Source organism: Morone saxatilis, unplaced genomic scaffold (assembly GCF_004916995.1).
Source record: "Morone saxatilis isolate NCDOM2014 unplaced genomic scaffold, NCSU_SB_2.0 Contig9, whole genome shotgun sequence".
NCBI lineage: Eukaryota > Metazoa > Chordata > Actinopteri > Moronidae > Morone > Morone saxatilis.
In genome coordinates, this window is record NW_023340268.1 from 8639359 (window position 1) to 8653787 (window position 14429).

The 14429-nt window shown below is 41.0% G+C and overlaps 1 protein-coding gene across 1 annotated transcript; it reads left to right on the forward strand.

The window, feature by feature from the left end:
• Positions 1-11225: 11225 nt before the first annotated feature.
• On the forward strand, positions 11226-14429 carry LOC118342991 (ABC transporter F family member 4-like; the record flags this gene model as incomplete). The annotated part of the gene is given in 2 exon segments (XM_035681697.1): positions 11226-11368; positions 12757-14429. A coding segment is annotated over 1 exon segment (1551 nt). The 5' UTR covers positions 11226-11368; positions 12757-12804.

Sequence of the window (14429 nt, forward strand, 5' to 3'; positions counted from 1 at the left end):
AGCTGGCATTGGCACAACCATGCCGCATTCATGCGTGATCCGACTGCGAATGAGACGGTGAGAGAGGTTTAAAAAGGGGAGGAGCAGAATCAAGGGGATCAAGGGGGGAGACTTAGTTGGTATGAACAGAGAGATTGTCTGAGAAAAAAGAAAAGAAAAAAAAGTTGTAAAAGATTTTAAGGCCTGAAATGTTCAGTGATGAAGGACAAATAAGAGGCACGTAGAGAGGCGGGAGGACGGCCAAAGAAAGAAAATGAAGGGTAGGCGGAGGGTGAGCTTTTAGCATGGCAGAGGGCAGTTGAGAGAGGCGAGGTGAATGGGTTTGCATTTGGAAGCTGGCCAGTTAAAAAAAAAACAATCAGTGTCTATTAAGCATATGGAGCTGCCATATCTATTGAAGTTAGCACTTAGTTGGCTTATTTTACGTTTGATAATTGTTAAATGTTGAATCTTCCCGGTAATGTAACAAGACCCAACACAGCCATGTATCATCTTATACACATATACCTATGCTGTGCATATTAATATGCAGTTATTGTCCTGGCAGGCAATAGACAGAGTTACATTTTGAGGAATCAGGAATATACCACTTTTGTGTTAGAACCAAGCTTTGTCAGTGAGGCCCCAATTGTCCAAGACTTCAAGGTTGTATTTTTGGTGCATTGACCAAGCTGAATAGGAGGCCTACCAACTCAGCTGCACAGCAGCTATCAAGTAATCAATGAGTCCTTGAGGCACACAGGAGGAGTGTCAAAACACAGCCATTGACTGCTAACAACAGCCAATTTGCTGCTTTTGCAGGAGATCACCTCAGCTAGATGTCGAATGTGTGGGTGTGCCCCATTATTTATGGAGTATGAGAGAGATTGACTAGATAGTGCTGTTGCTCGAAATTGTCATCCAATTACTCACCCATTAGATCCTATTTGTTACATTGGAAACTGCTCTACAATGCAGCAATTTCTGCATTGCCCTGAATGTACCTTATTACACTTTGCAAATCAGCTTATAATGTTTTAATGTGTCAACAAGTCTGACACCATTCCTCAGATTCTGATGAAGGAAAAAGTCAATAAACATTAACTGCACAAAATGTAAATAAAATACTACATTTGTCTGTATTTACAAATAAAGTGCAGAAATTGAGTCGCTCACATTCATTCATTCTTCTATTCATTTATGGACACAACCTTTCTATGAATAAAAGGATGAATGGGGCCCAAAGATATTTAGTTTGCTATCACGTAAGATGAAGAAAAGGCAAACCATCTCACTGGAGAATTCGGCCAGCAAATGTTTGAAATGTTGCTTGTAACAATTGATAGATTATATATATGTATGTATACATATATTCAGTACATATACTATATATTAATAGTATTGTTAACAGGCCTTTCTGCAGCACTGCTGAACTCTGTAGGGTGCTTCACATATGCTCTTCACATCACACTGTTTGCCCTTGTTAATATTAAGACCTGAGGGCAGTGACGTGTTGCTCACTACAGCCGCTATTCTGTTAGGTAACACTTGATGATAATCCACCCCCAGAAGGTCAGTTTTGCCTTTTTCAGTATAGGGTTTTTGAGTGGTTTTTGAAGAATATTTTTACCTTTGTGTGATAGTGACAGCAGAGAGAGACTGAGAGGTAGATAACATGCAATAAAAAGTGTTTTGGGTTAAGGTCTCAGAATGCTTCAAAGAGACCAGGGACCTGTTTTACCAAAGCAATTTGCAAGCACACAAATCGCAACAAGGCAATTCAAAGTGCTTTACACAGAAATGCATAATGGTACAATATAAAAGAAACACAAAGGCATATAGACAGACACATATAAATATGATAGAATGGATAGAAGATAAAAATGATTGAATAAACACTAAATTATGACATTAAAAACTGTATAGCAGTTACAGTGCATAGAGAGATATAAATAAATAGTCACAAATTTAATTTATTAAAAGGCATTGGAAAACCAGACCTCAAGTGGGGAGGCAGTTTGTTTCAGACATGGTGATGTGAAGGGTTAGGGTGGGATCAAGAAATTAACTGAACCTGAATAAAATCATATTAGAATTAGTATTTAATTATTCAAACTTCACATGAATGTTTTATCAGATACTTTAGCACCATCAGATGGATGGACTATGTTCAAAATAAGAAGAAGCAAGCATAAACATATGATATTATGTATTACAGAACTGAAACAAATAGTGGATCCAAGTTAATCAATAACAATTTTGGTAATCTGTGAATTCAAACACTTGCGGTTCCAATTCTCCAGTGTGATGGATCGATCATGAGAAAGAAACATTAGTTGCAGACCTTAATATACAGAGTTTTTAAGAGTATTCAATAATATTGAGTTAATATGCAATCACAGACAAGTAAAGAATCCGCACAACAAAGAAAAACGTTCCCTCAACAAGCTGAAGATGGGATATATAATATGAGCCGTTTTCAGACACCATGACAGTACCGGAATGTACGTATTGGTTCAGTGAAATGAAAACAGAAGAGGAGTATTCGACTTTAACCTCAGAATGACAATGAAGTGTGCTCAGTAGTGCTGAATCGAGTCTTTGAGGAGAAGGAAGATTCCACCAGCTCCACTTGCAGAAGTAGGTCATGCAGACGCCTACAGTAAGCAACTGCAGGTTAAGTGCCTGTCTTTGTATTCAGAGACAGTGAATATCTGCCTTGGCCTCTGTCGGAGGGTGGTGGGGGGTTGGTGGTCTATATACTGGGTTTACCCACAAGAGGGAGACAAGTCCACAAAAATGCATAAAAGTGTGCAGTATGTTAGCCAGTCCCAGCCTTTATTCCTTTCAATTCCAGCAGTATCACCATATTAAACTTTCATTTTATAGCCATAGAACACCTTTTTTTTTATTTCTTTTGGAACTAGACAAATCCTTCTTTCTTATTCATGTGATAAAGCGAACTTTTTTTTTACAAGTTCTGAGAAAATATACACTCAAACAAACTGATTGTGTTCACCTGAAACATAGCTTTATCATAAATTATAAAAAGAGTATGAAGAAAACGAGACAGAAGGGAGGCACAGACGACAGAACCAGACAGACAAAGACAGACAGGAGTAATAGACAAGAAGACTGCCTGGAAGAAGAGGAGACTCCAGCGCTGACCCTGCTCCAGTGCTCTGCAGTGTGAGGTAGTTGGTTGTATGGTTTCGCATAATAAACAGCCTGGAGATAACTGTACAACCTTCTAGCTTTCCCTGCGGTGTCACCCAGACTTCACACAAATCCCATCACCCTTTATGTCTCTTAAGTGGTAAGTACGAAGGCTGACCTGAAAAAAGACAGAAAGTTGTAATATTAACCGACTTTTCAGTTTGTTTTTAAGTAATTCACCAGCACAAATTAATATCAAACATGACAAGTTATAGAGGACAAGGATGTCTTTTATGAGGTTTTAATGTTGAAGTTAAAGTATACAAGTCAAGGCTACTAATTTTATTCAGGTGTAAATAGTGTATATCCTAATTTTGTGTCTCATTATTTTAATATTTTTTTATATATTTTTTGTGTAAAATATTTTAATACACTTTCAAGGTCTGTCTGAATAAAGACCTGGAGTGAGTATTTTGCAGTGATGGACAAAAGAGAAGCATTTAAAGTCACTGCACTGATGTCACGTAGAGGTGACATCCATTAATCAAATCTAAAAACAAATCTAAAAGCCCATAATTATAATGACATGAAAAACAAGTTCCAAAACTGTTTCTGCACTGACTTTAAATCTAATACATCTGAAACACTAATCGGGTTTTGCTGTTGAGGTCCAGCTAATCCAGACATCAATATACCCACCTTGCTCTGCAGTGCTCTTTGATTTGTTATTTGGTGCAGTCCAATGGGGTATAGAGCCAACTATCAATAGCTGTTTGTTTCGGTGCTTTCTTAGCAGGACGTGCACAAAGAAACACAGAACATCTCTTCAGACGACATTACGCCGGAATGTGATTGGGAATGTTTAAAATAAAGCTTTAGAGGATATTTTAAATACTTTAAGTGTAGTTTAGGGGCGTTTTTTTTCTGTCTGTAAAGTTAAACATCAGGTCTGGATCCACCCACAATGATTCAACAAAATTGAAACTGCAGTATGTTACAGCCTTGAATTTTTATTAAATAGTTTAATGACATATTACACAACAATATGTGGCATTTTATGGCAAAACGTTTCTAGTTTCTGTTTAATTTTGAAAGCGTTCACTCATTCAGTTGACATAAAAATCGCCAAAGTTAACTATCTGTACACGTTTGCTGCTCTCTGAAGTCATGGTAGATAATGACAGTGAGCCCAGACGTTAGTGTCAGTGTGTCCTGAAGCACGGGGCTGTATGTGAACTTGCTTACCGCCTCCGCCTCCTTCTTCCTCCTTCTCCTCCCCAACGCCCCCACCCCACCCCCCTCTGTCCCCCAGTGTGTCTGGCTAGTGGCTCAGACACTCAGTATCCGCATTGCGTTGCAGTGCTCCAGCCGAGAGGGGGAAAATAAAGATGCAGATATCACCAATCTCTCCCGGAGCACTGCTCTTTTCTGTTAACGCACACAAAGAAACGGCTCCCTGGCGATGATCATCTCAAGAGAAAATACACCCGTCGAAATAGAACCGCCTGGCCACTCGCTATTTTATAAAAGGTCAGTTTCCTGCATTTGTTTACATTTAATGCTTGACATTGGGCCATCATTCGTTATTTTTTGTATATAACTTTTTTCTCCTCATTAATTTGCTTCTTAAGTTTATTGTATATATTCATTTTATCACTTCACTGCCTGAAATTAAAAGAATGTGGTCTTTTTTCACTGAAATTTACAACTATTTGTTTTCTGCCACATTAAGTGCAATGTTGGGGTGTTTTCTGAGAAGATGCAAAAGTTCAGCTATGTGATTCACAATATCTCATGGTAACTTACATCACTGTATGAAAGCGGATATTTGAGAAATTTTCTGCAACACAGGCGGATAGATTGATATGCGATGAACTGTCCAGATAGCAGACTGTTGTGTTATGAAATATGGAAGAAGAGCAGCAAGTGTTAGGGTCAGAACGGGCTGGGGAGGTTAATCACCTTTTGGCTTGTGTGGCTTTTGATCCTCATGCTGGCATAAAATCCACAGCCTCCTGTCTGTGAAGCCCCCTCCTCTTTCTCACACAGCACCCTTCTCACACAGAGATGCCATGTGTGCACAGCGGTGCACAAGGACATGGACACACAAACGACGCCACCGCACAAACACACGCGCACACCACACACACACACACCACATGCGCCTCCCTCCGAACACGTTGACTCCCTCTCCTCCAATGCCACAAGCGTAGCAGCGCAGTTCAACACATCACAAACAAACACAGGAATAGACACCCTTTAGGAGACACGGCCATCGCCTGTGTGAACGTAAGACTGCAGATTGGGCAGGGACCGGGACGTCAACTTCCTGGAAAACAATTTAAGGAGTTAGAGTTTGGGAGAAGGAAGAGAGAGAGAGGGAGATTGGGGGAGAGACGGAAGAAGGAAGGTTGAAAATGAGGGGAAGGGCTGAGACAGAGCAGGGGGAGGCGGGGACAGAGTGATAGAGAGTGTTCAGGCAAGAGAAGAAGAAAGAGCGATAGCTGGAGATGCTGCATGCTTGCATAAGTGTCTGAGTGTGTGTGTGCGCGCGTATGTTTGTGTGTGATGTATGTAGGTGACACAGATTTATGAAAGGAGAGGGTCATAGATGGAGGCGCTGTTGGTGGGTGTTGGGGGTTGGTGGAAGTGGGGGTGTTGGTAGAGCACCAGATAATGGAATCAATGCAATCTGTCTGTGTTTTGTGTGTGTGTGTGTGTAGCGTACCTGGCTCATAGACATTGCTTGCTCGGACTCTAATCGCCTGGAGAATTAGTGATGTGACTTGGCAGAGGGAAACAGGCGCAAAACAGAGCCAGGGACAGCGCCTGAGAGAGGGATAGAAGAAGAGGAGAGACAAAAAGAGGAGAGCGAGAGATGGAGGGGTAGCGAGAGGGGAATAGCTTTTCTGTTTCGCCACCGCGTACAGTGCTCAGAGAAAAGGAAGACTGTGAAGACGGGGCAGGATAGGCTTTATGAAGCGTTGTTTTCTTTACCACTGGATTAATTGTTGTTTTTTTTCTCTCTGAAGGGGAAATCGGATCAATAACCCATCAAGAGTGCGTTGTTTTATGTGTGTGTGTGTGTGTGCGTACCTGTTTTATGTACATGCACTTGTTGTATGCATGTGCACATGGACACGAGTACAAATGTGTGTGTGTGTGTGTTCTCATAAGGAACACCAGGCAAAGGCAAATGGTGAGTTCAGAATGACTTAAACGGGCCGGCTAACAAATCGAGACAAGCCATTCGACTTACCACGTCCACCCGCCATTTTCCATTCATTTGTGTCCCTTCATGTTCATTCTTTTTGACATAGGTAATTTTTTTTTTTACCCAAGAATATTTCACCTCATCTTCCCTCTTGCTTCTGGTTTTCATCCTCCGGTCTTTGTCTCTCGTGCTTTTGAGAACAGCAGAGGAGCTCATAAAACTGGGACAGAGGAAAATATCTCAAAGCACAGAGACAAAGAGGAAACAAGAGAGAGGCTTCATTTCTCACACTAGCAGCAAAAGGCTTCATGTTCTGTGTCCTTCGTGGAGTTGCATGTTCGTCTGCATGTGTGTGCACCTGCCCACAGACAGGTTTTGTAAGTTAGGGACGTGTTCTGGATTGTTGGCAGACAATAAAGCTGCGGTCTGCACAGCCCTACATGTGAGGAGTTTTTCAGCTATGTACCAGTTGTTCATGTGGCATCTGCAGTGTCAGGCTTGTATGACATTTATTTTGTCTAGGGAAGAGTAAATCAGTGTAACTCCCTCAAGGCTGAGCATCTTTGTCATGGGGGAGTGATTGCATAATCCTGTGAGATCACAAGGCCTGTAGGAAATATAAGACGACAGTGTTGTCTGCGGCTCCAGGCACAGCTGTCTGTGGATGTTTCATGCATGTGCACAAGCAAAGAGTCGGGTGTCTGTGTGTATATGAACTGTATGATTGCTCTGTTGGAGGTTAACGCTCATGCAGGCCTGGGCGGCCGTATGTTCATCCCATATGCAAATCCTAGTTCAAACATTAAATGTGAGAATTTTCCTCTGCGTATGTGCGTCTGTCCTCAAATGCTTTGTCTATCTGTCTGCCAGCAGGGGGCATTCTGTTTGAACGTCTTACTGCACAGACCTGCACTGACAAACAGGCGCTGGCTATGTCAGGAGGAAAGACAGTAAAAGGGCCCTAAAAATGAAATGAACGGATAAATGTTGCTACGAGAATTGATCTTTATATGTTAAACAATGTACTCTAACTAAATCTTTCTCTTTCTGCAGGATGTGATCCAGGCCATTTTGTGCAGACGTGTCCAGACGAAACATTTCTGCAACGCCATCGATGAAAAACGGTAACCATCCAATATGACGTATAGATTGTCTCTTGCTTTTATTTTATTTAGTCTATTTTTGTTATGATTGATGCTATGTACCTATCAGTAGTTTAAAATTGTGTGTAGGTTTAATGTCGAAATGTAATCTCACTGAGCTTAGATAATGGCATACGCACTTAAATAAGATAGATACTTAAGATACGTCATAGAAATATATATTTTTGTGTTAAAATTTCACAGCTTATTAAAGACGCGTTGGATTTTAGCTTGGACGAGGCTCATTGAACAGCGAGCTGCTGCCTTTTTCAGACCAGCTGTGTCTGTCGGTGTGCTTCATTGTCCCTGAGACCCTTAACCTGTGATGATATGAAAGGTCACAGGTGAGGTCCTTGGGAACAAAGTTGCATGCAGCTGCACCTGGAGGCCACAGCATTTCCTGTCATTAGACTTAGATAATGCAGCACCACAAGCTGTGTACTTTTGAATCATGAGATTATCACAAATGTAACACAGATCAGAGTAAATCTTCAGAGCAGTTGTAAGTGAATTCGAACTGCGTGAACTCATCTGGAGAGAATTGCCCAAACTTTCCAGATGTCATGGAAAGCCAAGACGAGACAACGTGCTTCTCTGGAGGGGGCAGTACCTTTTGGCCGGCTTTGTGCGCTGAACACTTACACAGTTCAATAAAAAGACAGCCAAGGTTCGCGACCCCGATATATTATTCACCTGAGATTTTTTGACGCATTCGAGAAGAGACAGGAACCAATTTCATAAAAAGTGTCATCACCACCATGCTTATTCATTTTTATAAAATATTTGTTATTGTTAGACTAGATTAAGTAAGAAAATTGTGATTAATCCTGTTGTTTTGTGCAACTAATAAATCCAAATATATATATTTATCTCAATTAAGACAAAGAAAATCATTAAATCTGAAAAGCTGGAACCAGAAAATGTTTGAATGAAGAGAAAGAGATTAATTGATCATCAGAATAGATGTGGATGATTTGTCTGTCAATTGAATAACTGATTAATCAACTGTTTGTCGCAGCTCTACATATTTATATTTTGCACCTTGTTCTGTTTTTGATGAACTGAAGATATGACAATAAAATTCAAGAAATGGTTCAAACTTGTGTTGTTTTTGTTGTGTAAATCCAATAAATACTAGATTTTTATAAAACCATAATCAGCTTTTTATTTTGTGGCACCAAAGCAACGTAGGACACATCTAATAAGGAACTCAACATGAGATAAATGTTTCATATCGATGCAGTAGTGCCCAACATGTGATATCAGGCTCCTACAGAGAACACAAAACTTCTTCACCGTCACATTTTTCTAACTGCTTAACAAAGCGCCGACAGTTTTCAGGTGAATAAATGAAAGTGACGCAGTCCTCTTTCAGACTCTCATCCTGACTCCCAGCCAGGGTGGCTCAGTGTTCCCTGGCTCTCAGCCCTCCGTGTGTTTGTGTGTCCCAGGACAGTTGACATTGATTGTGCAGGAGACAGACTGAGACACATTAGTACCCAGCTCGCTCCCGCCGCTGAAAAACACATTAACTGGCTGCATTGGGAGCCCTGTCTGGTAACCATGGCAAAGCACACAGGGAGGGGAGGAGGAGGAGGGTTGAGACGGGGCAGCGGGTTCAGCGCGCAGTCTCTCAGGGGTTGTCTTTCTCAAACGCTCCTTTCCTTTCCCTTCGGCCACGTCTGTCATTTTCTCTCAGCCTCTCTCTCCCTCTTTTTGAACTGACAGCTTCTCTCTCTCTGTCTGTCTCTCCCCTTCTCACACACATATAAACACAATTTGCATATTTCTTTATCTTCTCCTGCATTCTTCTTCTTATTGATGCTGACCTCATCAATCTGCCCTTACCTCATACTCCACCCCCTTATCCAGCTTCCCTGTGCAACATAATCTGCCTCTCTCTAATTTGCCTCTTTTTTTCCCCCTCTCTAGCCTTTGTACCCCATGTCTTTTCTTCTATTGTCAATATGGTTCCCTCTGTGGAAAAGCACAGGAAAGACAAGGAAAAGAGGAAAGAAGAGGAAAGCTGCAAAAACAATGTGGAATAAACTCAATAAATAAACTGATACTGAAGGAGGACAGATGAGATGATAATTTTCTACAATAATAATATAATGTATAACAACATTAAGGATACAGTAGATAGTGCAGATAGTTTTATAAAGTTACTCATCCATTTTATGCATCTGTTGTATTCTGCTACTGTAGCATGTTTCCCTGTGTGGGATCTATAAAGGTATTGTGCTTAAGTACATATTAAGATACTTGTTCTTTTAGTATTTTCATGTGAAAAGACTTTGAAATTAATCCTGTGTTTACTTTATACTTTGTAATAAACTGTTTTTACATGTTAAATATTCAATCAACTCATACAAATGTTAGACTTTAAGTTAAAGCTCAGCTATGCAACTTTTGCTGGATCGCAGCAACTGTGGCCTCTAGTGGCGATGAAGAGACAAATCATAGAGTCAGTGAACTCAGTAACGTCAGTACACAGTATATATATATAAATATATACTAATATATATAAAGTTCATAATGAAGATTGGAAATATTAGCCACCATAAGATATTGTCATACCACACCAAGTGAGGCTGTAGCAGCAAATCTCCTGAATGTATTGAAGGCTGCCTAGTCTGATAATTATCTGAGTATATTGTTGTTTATTGTGTCATCCACTTACACATGCTGATCCCACATGGACCGAAATACAACAGAAATATGATTTACATTTACTTGTCCTCTACCAAGCTCTTCAAATATAATCTGCCATAAAGAAGATTTCCTTCCTTGAACACAACCAAACTTAATCTTCCAACAAGAAGTGAAAAGTATATATCATATAAATCATCATATTGAGCAATGAAACCATCAAATGTGTCTTCACAGATTTTCTCTTTATACTATTATTTATGTAATTAAGTGTAATTGTAGGGTGTTTATCAGTTTTACAAAGAATCAGTGTAGTTTTAGAGTTTTATATTATATATTATATTTGTGCCTCTGTGCATTGTTCATAATATCACTGTCTAATAATTATTGGCCCATACATTAATCTGTAGGGGGCAGTGCTGAGCTACAGTCCCACAGTGCTTGGTTGAGGTGGCCACACTGTACTTTTAGTTGGAAATAAATGGAAATAATTAATAGATACATTAAAAAAAAAAAAAACTCACGAGTATATCAACTACCCTGTTAAATGTAGAGTACTGTACATTATAGAGGTAAATATTCTAATTTATATGACATCTTTGCTCTTAATAATAAGTTTTAAATGTGAAAAATAAAGCAGCTTTATAAACATCTCAATGTGAACAAAAACACTTACAGGTCTGATATTATCTAATTACATTTTATTCATTATTCAGTCTGTCTCCAGGCTGTGGAAATAAGTTTCTGGATAAAAAGGGGACGACTTCTTTGGAAAATAAACATAAACATGACAGTGCTGAGGTTACATGTTATTGTCCATTGCACACAGCATTCACACCCAACTATAAAGTGCAACAAACCAAACTAGTCTGAGGAAACTGCATGGGTGGTGTGTAAAGTATCTGCTGGTATCAGTGTGATTAAAGAAGCGCCATAGTGGCTGTGAGTATACATACTGCATGTGGTTTACAGTGTGTGTGTATANNTATGTATGTATGTGAGAAATCCCAGTAAACCGCCTGAGAGGGTTGCTGAGGCGGAACTGAAACTCTGCGCCACAGTTTCCTTCAGAGCCTCCTAAACGTCGCGGACACCCGGAAGCAAACGCAAAAATTTAAACAGCCATCACAACAACAATAAAGGCGCACTTTCTCTGTGCGGGCTGTCTGATGAATCCACAATTTATGGACAATTAAACTACAACCGCACAGAGGATTTCTTCAAGGTGAGACACGCACTCTGTGGGTCGCTCTGTCGGATCTGCTTCACGCCGCTAACTACTCTTTCCATCGCCATCGATTTTGAAACTGACTATCACCTGGAAAACAATCTGGTCCATAGGCATGGTGATTGTTTAAGGCCTAAATCTGAGCAAATGTGTTATCCTCCAGTCACAGTGGGGAATGCATGAGGTTTTTACCATTTTTTAAAATACATTGCACGCGTTGAATGTTAAAACGTGGAGCCAAAGGAGCTCCGGTCCTTGTGATCTGCTTGCAGCGATATGAGCAGCGCACATGTTAAAGCTAAGCCTCACAAGCATTGAACTGTCGGTTCGCCTTCCCGCCGTTGCAACACTGCAAGTCCAGAAAATAGACGCCGCCGTGCGAAAACCCACATCCTTTTTAAATATTCATGAAAACATGTAAACATTTAGTAAGTTTCTCTTATGATAATTTTTAAAAATATGCACGTGTGTGCTGTCGTGCTCTGCAGAATTGGTTGTTTATGTTGATTGTTTTTGTTCCTTCTGCTTTTTTTAAAAAAATCAATAAATTAATAATATTTTTAAAGCTTTTATAAGTGGATCAATAAAGCATTTGAATATTTTAATTATTGCTTTAGATTATAAATAATAATTGTGTCAATATAAGGGAATAGACTCAAATGTAACTAATGGTAACAGATTTATATCAATAAGGGAATAAATATAAATATGTACAAATAATTAACCGTAATTACATGATATGTGCTTAAGATAAATATAAGCAATTAAAGAGACATTTTCGAATGATTTCACCGTATGGGCGTATAACTTTATATAGTTGTTCATATTGTCAATATTAACTTTTAAATCAGGTGTCAAAGGTCAAGAAGCAAATTGCATCATGTCTCAAATCTGCTAAACCTAAAAAAATAAAGAAATTAATAATATGACACATAGATATTTAAATAATTCGATTAAAATTTAAAACAATTATTGCCTATGCCATTTAGTTTTTTTCGATAATTAATAATGAAGATTATTTTCTTGATTATTCAGTTAATCTTTAGAATATCAGAAAACTGAACAATCCCCATAATAATATCCTTGAGCACAAGGTGACGTCATCAAAATGGTGAATATCGAAATAGTTGCTGATTAATCATATTTTTAACAATTAATTGAGTAAACTTTGCAGCTCTAGTTAGAATAAGAAAATAATTTCTCATTGTAACAATGAATGGCGTTCAGTCCTTGGTTTGTGATTCGTTCTGCTTCTCATGGAAAATAAAATCCAGAATTGTGCAACTTAAGTCCTGCTCCATGACAGTTACTATTGTTACATAATCAGTATTAAATAGTTTAATATACATTGTTAATTTAATTACAATAACAGTTTCAACGTTCAGTTTACAGGTGCAAACTTAACACAAGTGGTCCAAGCTGACGGCAAAAGTATGGAAGAAGAAATAAGGACGTCTGAGACGGAACAAGGAGACGTTGGCAGCAATGAGGGAGAGCCCAGTGCAGACATATCCAACAGCAGTCCGGTAAAAAGAGGAAGGGGGAGGCCACAAGGCTCAAAGAAGTTGAAGGTTTGTGTTACGGACGTCAACCTAATGGAGCTGGTTTCGGGCATTTCTAACGGCGGGTCCACACAACCCCAGAGGGGAAGAGGGCGTCCAAGACTCACAAAACACACAGAGCAGCAAGGATCGGGAGACGACGATGCTGATAATTCTGTGCAAACACCTAGGGGACGGGGGAGGCCCAAAGGGTCCAAGAAACAGGCCAGTGACAGTCTTACGACAGACCGTTCTCCTAGGAAAAGGGGCAGGCCAAAAAAGTCCCTTGAAAAAGTCTCTCTTGAGAAGACTGATGAGGAAGACTTACCGAACGGTGGCTCGGATACGCCAAAACCGAGGAGGGGTCGCCCAAAAGGATCCACGAAGCGCAAGTCGGAAAGTTTAGGAAGTGGTGAAGAGAACGAAGGCAGTTCTGTGACACCGAGGAAAAGAGGTCGACCGAAAGGCTCTCTCAATAAGAGACGCAGGGTGGAGAGAGAGCAAAGCAGTGAGGAGGAGGAGGATGAGGAGGAGGAGGAGGAAGAAGAAGAAGAGGAGGAGGAGGAAGAAGCTGATGAGAGCCTAAACTCGCTTAAAAGGGGGAGAGGTCGGCTCCGGAAGGTGGAAGTGAATAAAACGTCTGAGTCGAATGGCATCTCGAAGCCTCGGCGAGGGAGGGGAAGGCCGAGAAAAAATATCGAGGGGGTGAGCGGAGATAAACAAGAACTGGGCTCAGACGGTTCCCAGCCAGTTAAGAGGGGTAGAGGTCGACCTAAAGGCTCTTTAAACAAGAAACCCCCCATGTATAAGGTGCACGGTAAAGTAGGCCGGCCTCGGAGAGTACATGCCACGCCCACAAGAGGGAGGCGTGGTCGACCAAGAAAACAACCAGCAAAAAGGGGACGGCCGAGGAAGTACCCTCTGCCGTCACCCGAGGAGCTAAAAAAGCCTAAAGTGTGGAAACCGCTGGGGAGGCCGAGGAAATACCCACGCGTCGATCCTCCAGAAGGAGCTCCGCCGGCCCCTCGCCGGAGCCGCGGCCGACCTCCCAAGTCGGCGTCCAAGAAAGGCGCCCACTTACGCAAGAGCTTGCCCGCCACTCCATCCTCGCCGCGCAACCCCGGTGACGGATCCCCGAGGAAAAGGGGCCGTCCGCCAAGTATTCCGAGGAGCGACGATGACATCCCGCGGAAAAGGGGTCGGCCTAAAGGTTCGGTCAACAAAAACAAAGCCAGAAGTGAAACGCAGCTCAACAGCAGCGCACTCCCCAACCACGATGCAACCGCTGTTGGGGTGGAACATGAAGGAGAGTCCGTAGAACAGGAGACGGTGCACGAAACAGAGACGGTGCACGAAACAGACACGATACCCGTCGAGCTCGGAGGCGATACTGAAGAAATGCTCGATCAGGAGGCGAGCTTTGAAGTTAGCAACCAGGCTTGATGAACGATCCCGGTCTGACCAAAAAGAAGAAGAAAAAAGTTGCTGTAGTAGCTGCTGTTCAAAACATTGAATAC